The sequence below is a fragment of the Myxine glutinosa genome, chromosome 1, assembly GCF_964187855.1.
Source record: "Myxine glutinosa chromosome 1, kmMyxGlut1.1, whole genome shotgun sequence".
Lineage (NCBI taxonomy): Eukaryota > Metazoa > Chordata > Myxini > Myxiniformes > Myxinidae > Myxine > Myxine glutinosa.
The window spans coordinates 170,370,188-170,390,187 of NC_136261.1; the positions used below are offsets into that span (position 1 = coordinate 170,370,188).

At 42.7% G+C, this 20,000-nt stretch overlaps 1 protein-coding gene across 1 annotated transcript in view; it reads right to left on the reverse strand.

The window, feature by feature from the left end:
• The window catches only part of LOC137413484 (uncharacterized), a 174,415-nt gene that overhangs the window by 95,376 nt on the left and 59,039 nt on the right, over positions 1 to 20,000 (reverse strand). Inside the window, exons 11-14 of the mRNA XM_078779919.1 lie at positions 7,983 to 8,045; positions 7,792 to 7,846; positions 4,207 to 4,345; positions 652 to 727 (exon numbers count right to left, since the gene is read on the reverse strand). Coding sequence (XP_078636045.1) covers positions 652 to 727; positions 4,207 to 4,345; positions 7,792 to 7,846; positions 7,983 to 8,045 — 333 coding nt within the window. The remainder of the gene's footprint in view (positions 1 to 651; positions 728 to 4,206; positions 4,346 to 7,791; positions 7,847 to 7,982; positions 8,046 to 20,000) is intronic.

Sequence of the window (20,000 nt, forward strand, 5' to 3'; positions counted from 1 at the left end):
TTACTTTGATTGCTTTTCTTCCTTTAGTCTTGTGTAAATAATAATAAATCCGGTTATTTCCTACCTTTGCCTTCTTCTTCTTCCTCGTCCGATCGTCCTTGTCTTTTCCATCATTGAACACCTGTGGCACGATTTGGCCAACCGCATATGAATCGGGTTTAGTCAATTGATAAACGGCTCGCGCCGCAGTCCGCTTCGCTCGGCGTAATCCATTAATGCTGCGGCTCGGGCAGAAGTTATTCCCTCGTTCCCGGCTGGCGGCAGTAATTAGGTAAGTAGCGAACCCCTAGGCCTACGGACCCTATCTGCCGTCGGTCCGGTAAGGACATTGTAACTTCGAGGACCACGTCGGTCAGTCACAGACAAGGGGATTAATCCCCCCTTGATAAGGGGAAGAGGGGCCGACGTTGAGATCCGCAACAACATATATATACATATATATATATATATACAACACACACACACACACACACACACACACACACACACACACACACACACACACACACACACACACACACACACACACACACACACACACACACACACACACACACACACACACACACACACACACGAACAATATTTCCCCTCCCCTCAACTTGTTCAATCAACAATGTAGAGGAAATTATGAAAGTACATTATATTCACCTGGTACTGTGTTTTTCACCATCATGTAACGGCTTCTCTCTTTCCTCAATGAGCTTCATCTGATGACAGTATGCAACTGCAAACACACCATAGCCATAAGGATACAAAATACACAAACAACCACATGGCTATAAAAAACATTTTTCACAACTTCCTCAATGCAATCATCAAATTATACAAATCCAACATTAATTCATAGAATGGCAAATTTCATAATCCTTACTATAATTCACAGACCGACGTATGTTTGTCACACGAGTCCTCCTGCAGTTCTGGGCTGATTACATCCAGACTTGCTACAGAGGATGAGCACGACCCCAGTTAGTGCATAGGGGTGTTGTTATCTCTGCCGGTGGTCTTTGTGGAGGGCGGGGGAGAAGGAGGGACGATGCAAATGATCTTTGTGAATGAGCATCATGGAGCACCACCTCCGGCTGGGAGAGGGTATTGCAAGTTCCCATCCTGTCATGTGCAGTACTCCTGTCCCCATGTTTTCCAGTGCAGAGAGGTGTTTTGATTTATAAGCAGTACGCATGTTTTTGCTTCATGCACTTAACCCACTAACCCAGGCTATTTGTTTTACTTTCGGGAACATTTGAAGCAGCTGTCATTTGCCTCTACACAGCCAAATAAAATAAGCCGACACCAAAAGTATGTCAGAAGAGCATGTTGCATGCTTCGAACAAGATCGCCCATTGGGTAACTCTGCCAGTGAAGTAAATTTGTGATGATCACGACTGGTATATGCTGATCCTTTTGAGGGGAGGCAAAGACATTTCTTGCCTTGTCAGCGTTTTTGCCATGAAGTGAAGATATTATTAATTGTCTGATTGATATATATATATATATATATATATATATATATATATATATATATATATATATATATATATAGTCACATATATATATATATACAGTCACATGAAAAAAAAAATATATATATATATATATATATATATATATATATATATATATTTATATATATAAGCATATACAGTCACATGAAAAAGTAAGTACACCAACGTAAAGTTTTGACTTTTTCACCATATTTCAACATGCAGCTATTTGATCTTCATTTCAACAATATTGATAGATAAAGGTGATATAATATAACAAATATCATGAAACATTTACATTTTGTAGTTCATTGTATAATTTAAATAAACATAAATGCAAATTTTGCATGTGGAAAAAGTAAGTACACCCCTACATTTATCACTACTTCAAATACCTAAAATTAGAATCAGGTGCACCAGCTCAGGTGCAAATGATTAGAACATCATCAGAGAGGATCTTGGAGGAACCTGTCTTATTTAAACCTCAGACCTTTAGTTTGGTTTGCTCTTTGTTGTGGAAGTGTGCGGCGTCACCATGCCTAGATCAAAAGAGCTCTCTGAGGCCTTCAGAAAGAAGGTTATAGATGCCTACGAGTCTGGGAAGGGATTTAAAAAGATCTCCAAACAATTTGAAATCAATCATTCGACTGTCCGGAAGATCATCTACAAGTGGAGAAGATTCCAAACAACTGCCAACTTGTTCAGGCCAGGCTGCCCCAGCAAGTTCAACCCGAGAGCAGACCGCAAGATGCTGAAAGAAGTCTCTAAGAACCCCAGAATGTCATCACGGGACCTACAGGTAGCTCTTGCCACTGTTGATGTCAAAGTGCACGAGTCTACCATTAGAAAGAGGCTGCACAAATTTGATCTGCATGGGAGGTGTGCCAGGAGGAAACCTTTGCTGTCCAGAAAGAACATCAGGGCAAGACTAAAGTTTGCCAATGAACACCGAGGCAAAGACCAGCACTTCTGGAACAATGTGCTCTGGACAGATGAGTCAAAGGTAGAGCTATTTGGCCACAGTACCAGAAGACATGTTTGGCGAAAACCAAAGACAGCATTTGACCACAAGAACCTGATACCAACTGTAAAGCATGGTGGTGGAAATATTATGGTTTGGGGCAGCTTTGCTGCATCAGGGCCTGGGGAGCTCACCATCATAGAATCCACTATGAATTCTTCATTGTACCAGAGGGTGCTTGAGGATAATGTGAGGCCATCTGTCGGAAAGTTGAAGGTCAACCGAAGGTAGACCTTGCAACATGACAATGACCCAAGCCTAAACATACCAGTAAATCCACCAAGGAATGGCTGAAAAGAAAGAAATGGAGGGTTCTGGAATTGCCAAGTCAAAGCCCGGATCTCAATCCCATCGAGATGTTGTGATTTGAAACGAGCTGTGCATGCAAGAAACCCCTCAAACATCGCACAGCTGAAAGAATTCTGCATGGAGGAGTGGGCGAAAATTTCTCCCAGTCGATGTCAGAGACTGTTAGACAGTTATAAGGAACGCCGACTTGAGGTTGTTTCTGCCAAAGGGGGCAATACCACCTATTAGAGCCAAGGGTGTACTTACTTTTTCCACATGAGAAATTTGCATTTATGTTTATTTAAATTATACAATGGACTACAAAATGTAAATGTTTCATGATATTTGTTGTATTATATCACCTTTATCTATCAATGTTGTTGAAATGAAGATCAAATAGCTGTATGTTGAAATATGTTGAAAAAGTCAAAACTTTACATGGGGTGTACTTACTTTTTCACGTGACTGTATATATATATATATATGGACAAATACATATGGAGGAAAGAAAATTCTGGTAAAGCAAGAAAACGATTTTGGTGTTAGTCACTGTATTGCACTGGTCTCCACAATTATTCTTCTTCCTTCCTTTTCTCACTTTCTTGCAAATGTTACCTTAAAATTTTTTCGCAACTCTCTCCCGTAAAGATGTACTTGATACACGGTTGTGACCAAAAGTAAATGCAAACAAGGAAAATGGGCAAAATGTATTATCAAAATTACTTTCCTAAATTGTCATGACCAATCAAGTGTCAAGAAAATGCTGGAATTCGGGCAACATTGCATGTAAAAGCTCTACAAAACAATCTGACTCATCAAAACTCGAAAGGGCATCAAGATGCAGAAATTTTTTGTCGATGCCAGAAAAAAACATAAATGCAACGTCAATAGATCCTGTTACCTTGTAGGCGATTCACTCATGCAGTAGAACATGTGTTGTTTAGCCACAATTATGGTAAGATTCAGGTACAGTTATTTGCAGGCAGATCCCATGTGACATATATTCGACCGAAGCAAACCTGAGGTTGCTCGGGTGAGTTCCAATGGAATTGAGGAATTACATTGCTGTATCTGGCATTTCATGTTCCAATTTTGTGAATCTGCATATGCAAAAATCAATTCTTATTTCAATTTTTACTCTCCACCTGCACAAATACACTTAATTTTGCAAAGTCTGACTGCATCTTTTTGTTGTCCTTCTTGTCTTACCCTTTTCTTTTAGAGTGTGTGTGTGTGTACCTTATCCACCTATTCTTCCCTCATTCACTGTTTGTGTATTCGTCTCTCACCCTCTGCAATAGAGCTATTCAACAGGGATAGTTGCACCAACTGTTGTTACCACCGCCATCCCTTACATTTATCCAATTACACAAGAATCTGAAAGGAAAAAAAAAAACTCAAACCATTTACCCAATTTCTTTTCTTGTAACGAAAGATCAGTAGGATCCAAACCCTTGCTTTTTACTTTGTAAAGAGCCAGTCGTGTGAGCCGAAGTGCCAATTGTGACCATCCACAACGATGCAAGGCTCGTGCCAACAGTTCAAAACCCTAAAAAAAAAAAAAAGAAGTCAAACACAAGTACAAAACAGATAACCATAAAAATGAGCAATTAACAATATCCCAAAAATAGATAATTGCAGAAACGTATGTTGAAATATTAAAGAAATAACATTTCATTATAAACACAATCAATAGTTTAACAGGATAGAACAAAATGAAATGATCGTAGACTGGATGGTCATTTTTGTGAACGCTTTCTGGATGTTTCCAAACCAACAGCTCATCACTTTAATCATTCGGGCTATTCCACTCAAAACATAATTGTGTTTCTCTGCATCAGGGTACCACTGCCACCCACAAATGCAAGGGACTGAAATTTATTCTCAAATTGGGCACAACAGGGACCAACGAAAGTATTAAATTCTAGTTTAATTCTGTTATCTCCACCATTTTCTTTATTCTTCCTAACAATTTACTGGCTCATCAATGAGCCTCACTCCTGGAAAGAAAAAAACCCGGCAAACTCTCTCGCTCTCTCCAGCTTCTCTACATTATTATTATTCTTAGTAGTAGTAGTAGTAGTAGTAGTGGTGGTAGTGGTAGTAGTAGTAGTAGTGGTAGTAGTGGTAGTAGTAGGAGTAGTAGGAGGAGTAGTGGTAGTAGTAATAGCAGTAGTAGTAGTAGTAGTAGTAGTAGTAGTAGTAGTAGTAGTAGTAGTAGTAGTAGTAGTAGACGTAAAAACGCCGGGTCAATCATGATGGGTTGGCACAGTTTATTCAACGGTGCAATCTCGTGAGCGTGCCAAAGTCGGAAGCCTCAGCCTTGTGTCAGGTGTGCTTATATCTTCTTTATTTATTAGACATCCTACAGACGTCAATGAACCCTCATTTTACTCTGTGTGTTGCACATCACGTGCAGCAAATTTCACTTCCCTGCTCCTTGTATTTATAGTCATTTAAAAATTAAAATTAAATTAAATATTTAAATTTTAAATATTGTCTTCTGTACACCGCCCTTGAGGCTCGGTTTGCAAGCCATTTATTTGACATTGTACGGATGTAAATTAACACTCGTTTTACCTGTGTGCGTTGCAAATCACGTGCAGCGAATTTCACCTCCCTGCGCCTTGTATTTATTATTTTAAGAAAACGCTTCTGTACACCGCCCTTGAGGCTCGATTTGCAAGCCACCATCTACAATTCCAATAGAAGAGACATAATTACTCTTTTATGGAAAATGTTTTTTGAGTTTGTTTTATTCTCAAAAATAGATCGTAGCGAACACACATTCGTTTTAAAAGATTGGCCTTTGAAACCTACCCTTATGAAGGGGGACAGATGTCTGTACAAACACACAAACTGACATTGTGTTTTATTTGGTAGATTATATGTATATATTTTTTTACTATTCAATTACCTTTCTCCAATATACATTTCATGGTGCCAACTCCCTATGACTCCCTGATGTTTCACCCCACCCGAGAAATCATGTCTTCAATCTCCAACGTTTATAAATGTCGACCTTCTTTTGCTCCTCTGGCCTCCTCATCGTTGATGTCTCACATCTGCCTTCACCACTAACATTTGTTTACACAATCTTCCCTTCCTTTATAATCCTTCCTCAAACTACACGATGCTCTTTTGCTCTGATGCAAGGTATTGCCTGAAATGTGAGCCTCGCCTTGTTTCCTTCAGCATTAAATTTCAGCTTTTTCACCTTCGGTTTGGGAAAGCCCATTGTTGCATTTTCCATCGAAGCAGTCCGTCACCAGTCTTTGCAGATACCTCATAACATTCTCACAGTTACCTCAGCTCTAAGTTAGCCAGTCTAAGTTGTTATTTTCCAGGTGCACCAAAAACCCGTTTGCTTGGAAATCTCTGCATTTGCTGACAACATTTGGTTTCACTTTTTTTGCTATCAAGTTATCTAGTTCCATCAAGTCATGGCCGACTTATGGTGACATTTGTGATCAGATTTCTCCAAACATCCCTATACTGCACTCCTTCCCGAAGGTCTGGCAGAGACAGATTGGTTTTACATCATCCAGCATTTATTCATTAGCAGCCTTACCCCCCATCCATCCAGCATTTATTTTTCTGGGAAGTGACAATATATGATGCTGTTGACTGCAGTCCTTCTTCAGAAAATTGCACACCTAAACTTTACTTGTCCCAAAGCACAATGGCTGTTGTTTTGTCGATGATGAAGTGCAAAGAGCAATGCAATAGGAGCACTGGTCTCCCCAATTATTCTATCTATATACTTATACAGTCACGTGAAAAAGTAAGTACACCCCCATGTAAAATTTTGACTTTTTCAACATATTTCAACATACAGCTATTTAATCTTCATTTCAACAATATTGATAGATAAAGGTGATATAATATAACAAATATCACGAAACATTAACATTTTGTCGTCCATTGTACAATTTAAATAAACATAAATGCAAATTTTGCATGTGGAAAAAGTAAGTACCTATTATATTATGTTCCTATTATTATATATATTATGTTGAAGACTCCAGTCACAGACTATATAGTCCTCATTGAGGCCAGGCCTTAAATAAAAGAGCTGCATAAAGAAAAATAAAAGAAAGAGAATGTAAAGGTCAGGCATGAAAATGAATAAGAAAAGTGTATGATGAAAAGTGTATGATGTTTGCGAAAAACACAGATTAAAGCTGGCCCAGTGCTATAGTTTGAGTGGGACAGAAAATACGACCAGCAATCCTGACACGGAGTGTGTAAGGTGGTTCTGGGCACCACGTTAACGCTCCTAAGTCCTAACGGTAGTACTGCCCTGAGTGGTTTGCTGTCTACAACCTACTGACTAAAAAACCAGTCCAACCAAATGGGTGTTTTTTAGGAGACACCATCTCCTTACTGGATGGCCCGTTGGCTCACGGAGAGAGCTCATCCGCCCTTTAACACGTATTGTTTTTAGTCCACACTGGCAAGACAATGAGGGTAGTCGGTTTAGTCTCTGACTGCACGACCATGCGGCAGGTAGCACTGAGATGCATGTGACCAGTGGCAGCCAAGAGACTGACCTGACCTAAAATTGTCTTTACAAAGTAAAGCTGTTTGGCTGTTTGACAGTCTTTGGCGACTTTTGGCTGTTTTACAAAGTTATTTCATGAAACAGGTGATCAAGTTGAAAAAAGTATAAGCAATAAGAAAAGATATCTTTAAAGCTTGGGGAATGGATTTTTTTTTTTTTTTTTTTTTTAAACTTGGTGTAACACTGTCATATTTTAAAGTGCAACAGGAAGCAACCGATGACAGTGATTTGATTTGTAAATATCACAAACTACCATTCATGGTATTAATATGCACACAGCTCAAATCAAACACTCCAGAGGTATAAACAACAACTAAGTGACAACAGACTGTCTAATATATCACTCAATGGCATGCTGTTTGTGGACAATACTTGCATTGTTTTTATACTGTGCATTGCAACGTGAAGGTCGATGCTGATATTTCATTTACCTGACTCCATTGTGGATGAAGCAACAAAGCCCTTTTCACATCTGCAGCTGCAGCACTGGCATAAAAGAAGAATAAAATATGGTGCTGCTCATAAGGAAAGTGAGAATAGTTGGGATGATGGGGATGATGTGCAGTTGAGGCAAAGATACAATATTTTGAAAAAGATATAATCAGAAACATTCTCCACTTACTTAAAATCACCCAGCATCATGTAGCAAACACTCCTATTCTGATAAGGGAAGAACGTAAATGGACTGGTGGGCAGAGGGACAAAGACAATACAAAATGAATTAAACCACCGGATATTGTTCACTGCAATTTAACTTTTACCTGCAGTAAGTTTCCAATTGTACACAAATATTCTAGAATTCACTATCTTATCCCAAACTTAAGCTTTTATCCCTGGCACTGCTTCCTTCCTCCCTACCCAGTGTATATATATATATATATATATATATATATATATATATATATATATATATATATATATATATATATATATACATATATATATACATATATATATACATATATATATACATATATATATACATATATATATACATATATATATACATATATATATATATATATATATACATATATATATATATATATATATATATATATATATATATATATATATATATATATATATATATATATATATATATATATATATATATATATATATATATATATATATATATATATATATATATATATATATATATATATATATATACACATATATATATATATTGTTGCGGATTGTATGTATGTATATATGTTGTGATATATATATATATAGATATAGATATGTATGTATGTATGTATGTATGTATGTATGTATATATATATATATATATATATATATATATATATATATATAGATATATCTATATATATATATATATATATATATATGAGCATGGCTCAGATAGTGGGTACACCCATTGTTACATTAAGGGCAAAATATGTTGTTCAAGGGAATATAAAATGCAACCTATTATGTTAATGTAAGTGTATTTAAGTATCTAAATCTAGAAATTCAGACCTGCAGCATGTTCGGTTAAAAAGTTATTCGCGAAGACATACAATACACTCAATACAGGCTTATATTGATATGCACATAACTCGGTGTCCACTTTAATCGGTTATTTGCAGTGTGTGTGTGTTTTTAAAAAAATGTAATATGAAGCTCAATCTTGATCACTATGGGCATCATGCTCAAAAAAAAATTTCATTAAATTTGCTTGTCTCAAAATTTTGGGCAAATGAAATTTGGACAACGTTATGTGAATATCACCAGCATGGGCCAACAACACACAATATGCATACTTAGAAAAAAGAAAGAAAAGTGTTCAGCAAAATGAGTGTAAAATTGTTAGAAAGACATAGGAGAATACACACACATTTGGAAGTATCTTAATGGACCCTAAAAAGTCAATATATTTCCAGAAACATGAAAAGATGTGTCGAGGACGTGCACATAACTCGGACACCAAACTTGATGTTGTAATGTTACACTTTAACCCAATTGAAATTCTTTGGCTAATATGACCAATTTCAACATCACCATGAGCTAGATATTAATAACAGTACCTTATCCTCACATATGGTGTTGAAACAACTCTACCAAACAACTTTACCAAACAACTTTACCAAACAACTTTACCAAACAACTTTAATAATAATAATAATAATGCATTTATTTTATATAGCGCTTTTCAGGAAGCCCAAAGATGCTTTGACAGAGTGCAAAACATAATGCACAGCAAACTTTACCAAACAACTTTACCAAAGAACTCTACCAAACAACTCTACCAAACAACTTTACCAAACAACTCTACCAAACAACTTTACCAAACAACTCTACCAAACAACTTTACCAAACAACTTTACCAAACAACTCTACCAAACAACTTTACCAAACAACTTTACCAAACAACTTTACCAAACAACTTTACCAAACAACTCTACCAAACAACTTTACCAAGTTGCAGTTTGTTGCATTTAACCATCTTAACATCTAGTCTATTATTTTTTTTTTGGCTATTATTTAACTAACACTAACATCTAGTCTATTACTTTACCAAGTCTATCTATTATTTGTTACAAATTATTTTTGCCTCACAAATGAAAAGCAGTACTTCATGAGAGAAACTCAGTCGAGAACAATATCGGGACGATGTTGATCTTCACAATGGCGCGTAACATGCGTCAGCACGAGCCAACCAAGAGAGGCATGAGGAAAATTAAACAGAAAAGCCATGAACTTCTGCACAATATATCGTAAAAATTCATGCAATTTCTTTAGAGTTTTAACAAAACTTTCCTTTCGGTAATAAAGTAGATTCATACTTCTTACCTTGCAGGTCTTTATTCAACTGAAAACATTCAACTACTGGTTAAAGTGAAGAATGATCGGACGACGGCGAGCTCCGGAGGTCGAAACTGTAAACTCCGATTCGCACGTCACGCTCGTGAGGAGACACGGACACGCAGACGAATGCTGAGCTTGCCGGAGAATGATAGTTTGCAAGCGCGCGTGTGTGGTCTTATTGTTTTCACCGAGCAGGAAACTTGGTAAACAAGCATGATTTTCCGAAGTCTGCGATCTATCGTTCGGATGAGGAGAGAGTGATACGCACGTGACAGGGCTGACACGAAAATTGCGAAGAATTTTATTTGTCCAGATTTTTTATTTTCCGATCACAACATTGACCTCCTCTTTTTCTCTTCTTGTTTTCCCACTTATTTTCAATAAATAAGGCCATATTTGGGACGGAAATTTAAGGAAACAATATCAGCCTTGGCTCCCCCATTTTCTCTGTTGCAACGGACACCAAGCGTTATGTGCGAATCTTGTTTTTCTGGCGGACCTACAACGCATTGGAAACTTGACTGTTGAACACAAAACATGATCAACACTATAGTAGTGACATCCAGTTGTATTTTAAGAGTAACTACATTGAAAATAATCAACAGGAACGACACATGCAATGAGAAAAACATTTAAAGAGCACAAATGTAACATTTCGTTTTATTATAAAGGCCATTTTTGACGTACTTATATTCATATTATAAAAATCATAATTAAAATCATTTGTATTACTGGTTTCTACAGGTCCACCAGGTGTCTGCCTTCACATCTGACAATTAGTTTTGTATCTAGGCACCTCATTTTTATTTTCTGGGGGAATTCATGCAAGCATAGTAAAGTGTACCCACTATCTGAGCCATGCGTGTGTGTGTGTGTGTGTGTGTGTGTGTGTGTGTGTGTGTGTGTGTGTGTGTGTGTGTGTGTGTGTGTGTGTGTGTGTGTGTATATATATATATATAATATATATATATATATATATACTATATATATATATATACTAGCAGAAGTACCCGGCATTGCCGGGCGGTGGAGGGGAGGGGAGGGGGAAGGGGAAGGGGAGGGGACCGGGGGGGGGGAGGGTAACGGGAGGGGGGGAGGGGAACGGGGGGGGGAGGGGAACGGGGGGGGAGGGGAGGAGAGAGGGTGGGGAGGGGCAAAGAGGGGGGAGGGGAGAAGAGGGGGGAGAGGGAAGGGGTAGGGGGAGGGGGAGGGGGAAAAGGGGAGGGGGAAAGGGGAGGGGGAAAAGGGGGGGGAGGGGGAAAAGGGGAGGGGGAGGGGGGAGGGGGGAGTCAAGTCGGAAGTCATTGTCCTCAATTGAATGTCGCATTTATTTTTTATTCCCTGTCAAATGGCATTGGTCCCGCATTCCGAACCCGGAAGTCGGAAGTCATTGTCGTCAAATAATGTAGCATGTATGTTTCACTCTGTCACATGCCGTTGGTCCCATGTCAATCGGATGAAGTTGAAAAATTAACGTTACGAAGTTTCTCTGGGACGTACTGATTCCGAATATGAAGTTGAACGAAATTAATCGATGGAATGTACCAAACAAATTGCTTCCGATAACAGTACATGACACTCTCTTTCCGTGCCTATCTGTGCGAGTGAAGAAGTAAACGGCTCTGGGACGCCGGACTTCCTTTGCCATACGTTTCAAATGCATTTAAACTTCAAGTACGATCAGTTCACTTCAAAAAGCTTGAGCTTGCACCAATCGATTTTTTTTGTTAATCGATCTATTAAGTCATAATGTCCAATTCTTCACTTAAATATGGACACATATCCCCCTCCGTACTCATTAAAAGAATAAACATCCGTCAGTTCCGGTTATAACTTTGTGGGCGGTGTATAAGTAAAAAGAGGCATCGTGTGTTTTAATTTGTAAAGCAGTACAATAGACATTTCGCTTTATTAAATTATCATTTATTTTACCAATCTGTTACCTTTATTCGAAAAACAGTCACTTAAGGGATTGAAGGTCTTTTATAGTTCAAAATGGACACCTAGGACTGATTCTGAATATGAAGTTGGAAAATTAACGTTCCGAAATACGCTGATGACGTCATAATTTTAAAACGCGAGGTTTTTTTAATTTTAAGGTGTGCTGTAGTTGCTCTGAGACGTACTGATTCCGAATATGCCTTTGGTTTTGCTCTGCGATGAGTAGTTCTCGAGTTATAAGAGGACAAACAAACAAACAAACATACTTTACTGCTTTATATATATAGATATATACTGTATATATATATATATATATATATATATATATATATATATATATATATATATATATATATATATATATATATATATATATATATATATATTGTTACGGTACGCGGTTAAAGATGTTATATTTGCCGAGCGGAGGCTCCGCGAACCGAACAGTTATTCCCCCATTAACCCGATTCAACCCCAAACGTTGGCCGTATCGCACCGCAGCTGCTCAATATGGAAAACTCTAAAGCGACCGAATGCAAAGAGGAAGTAGACGTACAGAAGAGTAACTGGGTTTATTATTTACACATATAAGCAAGAAGAAAGCAGTCACGTTTATTTACAGGGACATGAGACGCAAGTGACACAGTGAAATCGTTAGCTTATACAGACTTATTGTTACTACCCAGGGACAAGACAAAAGACAGACTACGAACACACTTACACGGGGAATGATGATAGGGATGGCAGGTGGATGGCTGGCGGGATAGGGAGGTCCAACTGGTCCTGCAGCACGATCGGCTCGTTGGGCAGCCGCCGTTCCTTTGCGGCCCTGCTCCAAACTGCCGTCCAGGCCCACGCTGCTGTGGCTGCAGTTTCGGTGGCTCGAGCTGCTGTAGATGCAGTTTCGGTGGCTCCAGCTGCTGTAGATGCAGTTTCGGTGGCTCGAGCTGCTGTAGATGCAGTTTCGGTGGCTCCAGCTCACAGCTCAGACGCCCCAGCTCTTGTCTCCTCCCTCCTTGTCTCAACTCTGTCAAAGCTCATCTCACTGGGGAACGCCCCGCCGTGGGTTATATAGGCCCCGCCCCTCAACCTTTGCGAACCTCCCCCAAACGTTCTTCCTCCGCCCTCTCTTGCCAAACCCCTTGTTCATGGTTGGTCGAGTGGGGCTGGCTCACTCCTCCCCTCTATGACGAGGTGGAGACACGCCTTTCTTCTCCGACCCTGCCTCGTGGTCAATGGCGGCAATTGTTGGTTGGCAATGCGAATGGCAATTGACGAAAGGGGAAATGGAGGTTTTTGGGAATGGGAATGAAGGGAATCTATCTTTTTCACTTGGTGCAATGGAGTATTTAAGTTAATGGGAGACACAGCCTTACTCTAAGACACATAATAAGATATAAGCTACTGAACAAGGGTATTCTATGATTAGCTGACGTGTATGCTTTTGGACTAATTACCGAGACGCCCTTTTTTACCTTTATACAACTCTGGAGGCAGGAGGGGCCATATCCAACAATGTTCATCACCATCTCCAATATAATACAACACAATAAAAAAATGCAATCCTCATATCCGCAACACTGCACCCTCCTCCTCTTAGGCACATCCCAGGCCTACAACTTTTTTATTTAGTGTGACACGTAGGTGTAGTTCCCTCTACTTTTAACCTGACCCTGAGTGCAACAGTTTTAAAACATAAATAAATGTGTCCCGCTGCTCCATTGCACCCTGCCTAACAGACTTACGCCCACAGTTAACCGAATTGCGGAATGGTCTTCAAACTATACACTGACGGTGGGGAGCATTATTTACAGTTGACGCTACTTTTATTTACAAAACTAACCCAGGACCTGTAATTGTTCTTTCTGGGGGGAGACAGTCTGCTCTGCATCGACGCACCATGAAAGCACCCAAAAACGCACCAATATACCCCCAAGCACCAATCGGTGCAGTCACCACAGTTCATCAGTGTTCATGAATGTTCAATAATAAAAATAAATCAACAACCCCTAACCCTGCAGGTGATCTCTTGCTCTTCGGCTCCCTCTGCTGGCTATTACTATTTCTTCCAGTTGTTGTCTTTCTTTCATTTTCTTACTGGCGGCCTATTTGCAATAAAGCTTGCCCAAACGTGTCCATTTTATTTATTTTATTTATGGCCCATAGGGCCGACTATGTGTGGTTCACCTGTGGGGCATCGGTGCCCTGTGGCCAAGGTCCGCCAGCAAGATTTCGGGCCCTCATGGCCGGTTCCAGCAGAGGGGCCATGCCCCAACCCATGGGGTCCATAAGTGGTGCTCGGCCACAGACATGTGGTCCATAATGTGGTGCATCGATGCAGACAGCTGGTTCTGGGAATTCCGGGCGCACAATGGAGGACTCACGCACGCTCCGCTCGGCGCCCAATGGCGCACAGGTCATGTGGGAGACAAAAGGGGAAAGACAAATGAGTGAGGGGTAAGGTCACAAGGGTACACATCAATAAGGCAATGCAAGGTGAAATGCGTACGGAGGGCGAAGTGAGAAAGCTCGTCACTACCGTACGTCACCCCCCTGTCACCTACACTACCCTTGCCCTTACCCCACATTTACAAAAATCTACACATTTACCAATCCGTCGCGACCGTCCCGTCTTCCCCATATTTCCCATACCAAATTCGTCACCACAATCCCTCTAGCCAAAATTTGCCATCACCAATTCATCATCAATCCTCATAAGGAGGAAGAGATGGAACACAAAGCACAATGTCACACCCACGTCATGATGCGTCTCACAATCCAAAACATTTGCACATAAAAAATAATCAAAACATGGCATGGTGTGGAGGTACGTCATCTCAGGTGAGTGGATGCAGATGGTGCGAGGAGACTTCATCCTAACTACTTTCTAAATGACATTAACACACTTTACACTACCCGGGGTCTCTCCCTGCCAATCCATTGGCCAACTTACTCTATGGGTTCTAAAAACCAATTCCCATTGCCCAAACTGTGGTGCTTCTCAATTTGGGGTCTCACTCCCCCGATTCATCTCCCGGTGCCCTTGCACAATTTCTGGGCTGTGACGTGTAGCTCTCCCAGCAGGTCTACCCACCTGCACACCTCCACCACTGCAGTTGCCACCTGAGCTTACCTAGCTCCTCACCCTAACCTATCTAATTGGGGAAGGCCCCTCCTGGCTCTGTCACCCCTTGGTGCCCTCTGGCACTGGGCTACCCGGGTCCGTCCTCCGGATCCTCGGGCCCCATCCACACAACTCTACCGGCTCCCAGAGCCCACCTGCGGCCTCACCTGGCCGACAGCCTCACAGTGGTGGAGTGCCCAAACCAACTACACACACTAACAGGCTACACGCCCAGCCATTTCCACAACACTAATGCACCCATCCAAATACCATTCTGTCACCCGCACCACAGATGCCAATATCCAACCACAATTTACCTATACCCTCTACCTAACACTTACACTACCCGCCCCGGGTATTCGTGATTGGGGTCCACTCTTCCCCCATTCACACCTTCGCACCATCCACTCCACTCCATTGTTTCCACCATACTCACTCCACGACCATCCATTCCAATACTCCATCTATTCCACACTCCATGTATTCCACACAACTGTTCTCCATATACCTATCGTTGCACACCTGTGCACTCACACCTGGTGCCACCTGCACCCTCCTTCTCTTCCTGGACCATTTGGTCATCACAATACACATCACCACTACCCCCTCATACACTGCTCCATTCACCTGTTCAGTTGCACACCTGTGCAATCACACCTGTTCTTCACACACTTTTCACAATACACTTGAATACACCTCCAACACTCACACGGCATCATCTCATCTACCTGTTGCCCTGCTAACTTAGTGCTCCCCGTCTTCCCTTTAAACTAAGCACATACCACGTCATTATCATCCACACTACCCTCTCTATGTCCCCAGCTACCTGTCCAATGTAGCTACCTAACCTTACCGTTACCTATTGTCAATCTCTTCTAGATCCCTACACACAATATCCTAACCCACCCGGGCTAGTTTTCACTGCCATACACCCCATAATCTAGTGCTCCTTTGCCCCCCCTTCTGTGAGGGATGGTGGATTGGCCATACCATCACATGGGGCATCTCTTACTGTAAATTTTGCTCGTCCAAATCCAACAAATCAAAATTTTTCTATCACTCTACCAATCCCCTGCCATTGGATCACTCTGCCAATCCTTTACCAATCATCAAATTTTGTTTTTCTAATTTCGGGTCCAGACCACTAACCTCATCACCCGTCTACTTATTAGATCCTCTCGGTGCGCCAATTCACTTCCACAGCCCGGCTTCGTAAAGCCGAGCAATGAATGCGGGTTGTTTGGTGCCGGCGGCTGGCTGCGTCCGGCACTCGGTGCAGGGAAGGACGCTTACCCGGGCCGAGATCCCACGCACCACCTCGGCGCGGAGCCATCCAATTGCCTGATCTCGACCTGCCGGCTCGCCTTAACAAAAAGTGGTCGCCATGACGACCCTTCCTATCGGGCTGCCCGTTCCGCCTAGCGGAGCACGGACGCGGCCGTTCCAAGCGCGGCCCAGCGTGGATCACGTACGGCGGTCCTTTCGAACCCGCCGTGGTTCGGATCCCCGCTGGTCCTCGCGGCACGCGAAGCTGCCCGACGCGCACCGAGGGCCCGATTCGGCTATAAGTCGTTCTAACCGCGAACCCGGTTACCGTCGATGCCTCACCTGCATGCTTACACGCATACGCTACCCCTTCCTTGCTCATACACCCAGCTGTTCCCATGCTCCTCGTCATTGCACCTTCTCTAACACACCCAGGTACACTCATTCCGCTCACAGATTTGGTCACACACCTGACCACCGAACACCTTTGCAAACACTCGTCGCTCGCACACCTCACCAACACACCTCTTCGCGCCCCCTTCTCGGTCACCTCCTCTGTGACTATCACAGGTGTGCTCTCACTCGCACACCCAACCACGTGCCTCACTACCAACTCAAGTGTGCATTCCCACACACGCTCTACCATTCCAGGTGTGCATCCCTCCATTCCAGGTGTACATCCTCGCTCACCTGTCACAACCAACTCACGCTCCGTGTCACTCTCACTACTTTCACCACCACTCTTGACAGCGCACTCACCCTTACTCTCGACAGCGCACTCTTTCCTCATGCACCCGTCCGTTACACACCTTTCTTGCGCACACTCTTGCGCACAATCTCCCGTTACATCCTCTGTAACACTCACCACAGGCGTGCATTCTCCCTCACTCTTGACAGCGCACTCTTTCCCCATGCACACGTCCGTTACACACCTTTCTCGCGCATCCTCTTGCGCACACTCTTTCGTTACTTCCTCCGTAACACTCCTCACTACGCGCTTCCATGTGCTCCCTCGCACACGCGCTACGACCGACTCACTCTCGACAGTACACTCACTCCTCGGCGCGCACTTTTTCCTCACACACCCCATGGTCGGACATTCTCGCACACCTCTTTTTTCGCACACCAGACCTGTCGCACACTTCACCAACGGCCTCTCACGAACACCCGGGTCCACATCAATCCCCAAGCCGACTGAAGCTCCCCTCACATCATATACATTTCCTCGTATATCGCCACTCACCTTGGCACCTCGTCTCCACACCTCCTTCGCCACCTGCAAACTCTTTATTTGGTTAGGGAGCACACCATTATGAGTTGAGCACCGACCTTGTACATATTCCATCACCTCCTCCTTTATCTCCCTCTTAGTTTCTGTCCGTCCCTTCTTAATTTCACTCACCTCTTCTTCCACTTCCTCTAATTTTTGCTTCACCTCTTTTATTTCCCGGTGCGTCTCCTCAAGTTCGTCCTCTAAGGCTATCTTGACCGTCTCTATGTGCGTCCTCACCTCTCGGTCCTTCGTCTCCATTACTTCTGTGACCTCATCCAACCTCATTGTCAGTCCCTCACGTACCATCTGACATTGCCTCTGTGTCGCTATCAAGTCCTTTTTTATGTCGTTTTGTGTCGCTTTTAACCCTCCTAGTACCGCAGTGTTCCTTTGAACCTGCTCCACTAACTCCATTTGTCCCTCTGTCAGCTGTTCCACCTCCTCCGTCAGATCTTCTATTCCCCCTTGTAACTTTGCCGTCCCATTTCTCACCTCTTTCTCTATACGCTTTTCACCTCGCTTTACCTCCTCGCGTACCCCCGAGACCTCCTCACTTACACCTCGTCGTATCTCCTCTTTCATCTCCTCCCTCTCTTTTGTAGATGCCACCCTCATCTGTCCCAATTCTTCCCTCTGAGCATCCAGTTTGGTTTCTACCCCGATTCTCACCTCCTCTATCTGGTTCCCCATCTGTTCGATTTCCCGGGCGGATTGCTCCCCTATTTCCCGCAATTTGTCTTCCATCCTATTTTCTAACCCCATTAACCCATTTTTCACCCCCTCTAACTGATTCTCCTGGGCAGTGGGCAGCCATTCTATTTTCCACCCCCGTTAACCCATGTTTCACCCCTTCTATCCCATTGTCTAACCCCTCAAATTTCTTGTCTAATCCCTTAAGATTATTGTCTAACCCCTCAAATTTCTTGTCTAATCCCTTAAGATTATTGTGTAACCCCTCAAATTTCTTGTCTAATCCCTTAAGATTATTGTCTAACCCCTCAAATTTAGCTTCTAGCCGTTCCCCCATTTCTCCCATTTTGCCCCCCATTTCACCCATTTTGCCCCCCATTTCACCCCTCATCGCCCCCATTTGCTCACTCTGAGCCTCCATCCGGTTCCCTAATTGCTGACTATTAGCCCTCATTTGCTCACTATTCTTCTCCATAAGGGCCTTCATTTGTATAAAAAAAGGGTTCAAATCCACCGGTGGCGCTGCTACGGTCGCGGGCGCCGTGGCCATGTGCGAGGCGCCATTTTGCGCGCCCGTAACCTCGTGCGCGATTTTGTGCGTCTGATACCCCCTCAACCACATTGCCATTTTTCTCCTCCTCCCTTTCCTCCACATACATTTCCCCGAGGTCCTGGGTCGATTCCACCCCGTCTATCACTCCCACCGGCATTCCGTCGCCTTGACCAGCCATGGCGCGATTTCAAAATTCGGATTTTCCTTAAAAAACAAAACAATTTCCAGCTGCTTGTAATTTTGAGCGCGTTAAGCACGCTTTGGGCCTCGTATCTCACTCCCCGACACCAATTGTTACGGTACGCGGTTAAAGATGTTATATTTGCCGAGCGGAGGCTCCGCGACCGAACAGTTATTCCCCCATTAACCCGATTCAACCCCAAACGTTGGCCGTATCGCACCGCAGCTGCTCAATATGGAAAACTCTAAAGCGACCGAATGCAAAGAGGAAGAAGACGTACAGAAGAGTAACTGGGTTTATTATTTACACATATAAGCAAGAAGAAAGCAGTCACGTTTATTTACAGGGACATGAGAGATGAGACGCAGGTGACACAGTGAAATCGTTAGCTTATACAGACTTATTGTTACTACCCAGGGACAAGACAAAAGACAGACTACGAACACACTTACACGGGGAATGATGATAGGGATGGCAGGTGGATGGCTGGCGGGATAGGGAGGTCCAACTGGTCCTGCAGCACGATCGGCTCGTTGGGCAGCCGCCGTTCCTTTGCGGCCCTGCTCCAAACTGCCGTCCAGGCCCACGCTGCTGTGGCTGCAGTTTCAGTGGCTCGAGCTGCTGTAGATGCAGTTTCGGTGGCTCCAGCTCGCAGCTCAGCTCTGACGCCCCAGCTCTTGTCTCCTCCCTCCTTGTCTCAACCCTGTCAAAACTCATCTCGCTGGGGAACGCCCCGCCGCGGGTTATATAGGCCCCGCCCCTCAACCTTTGCGAACCTCCCCCAAACGTTCTTCC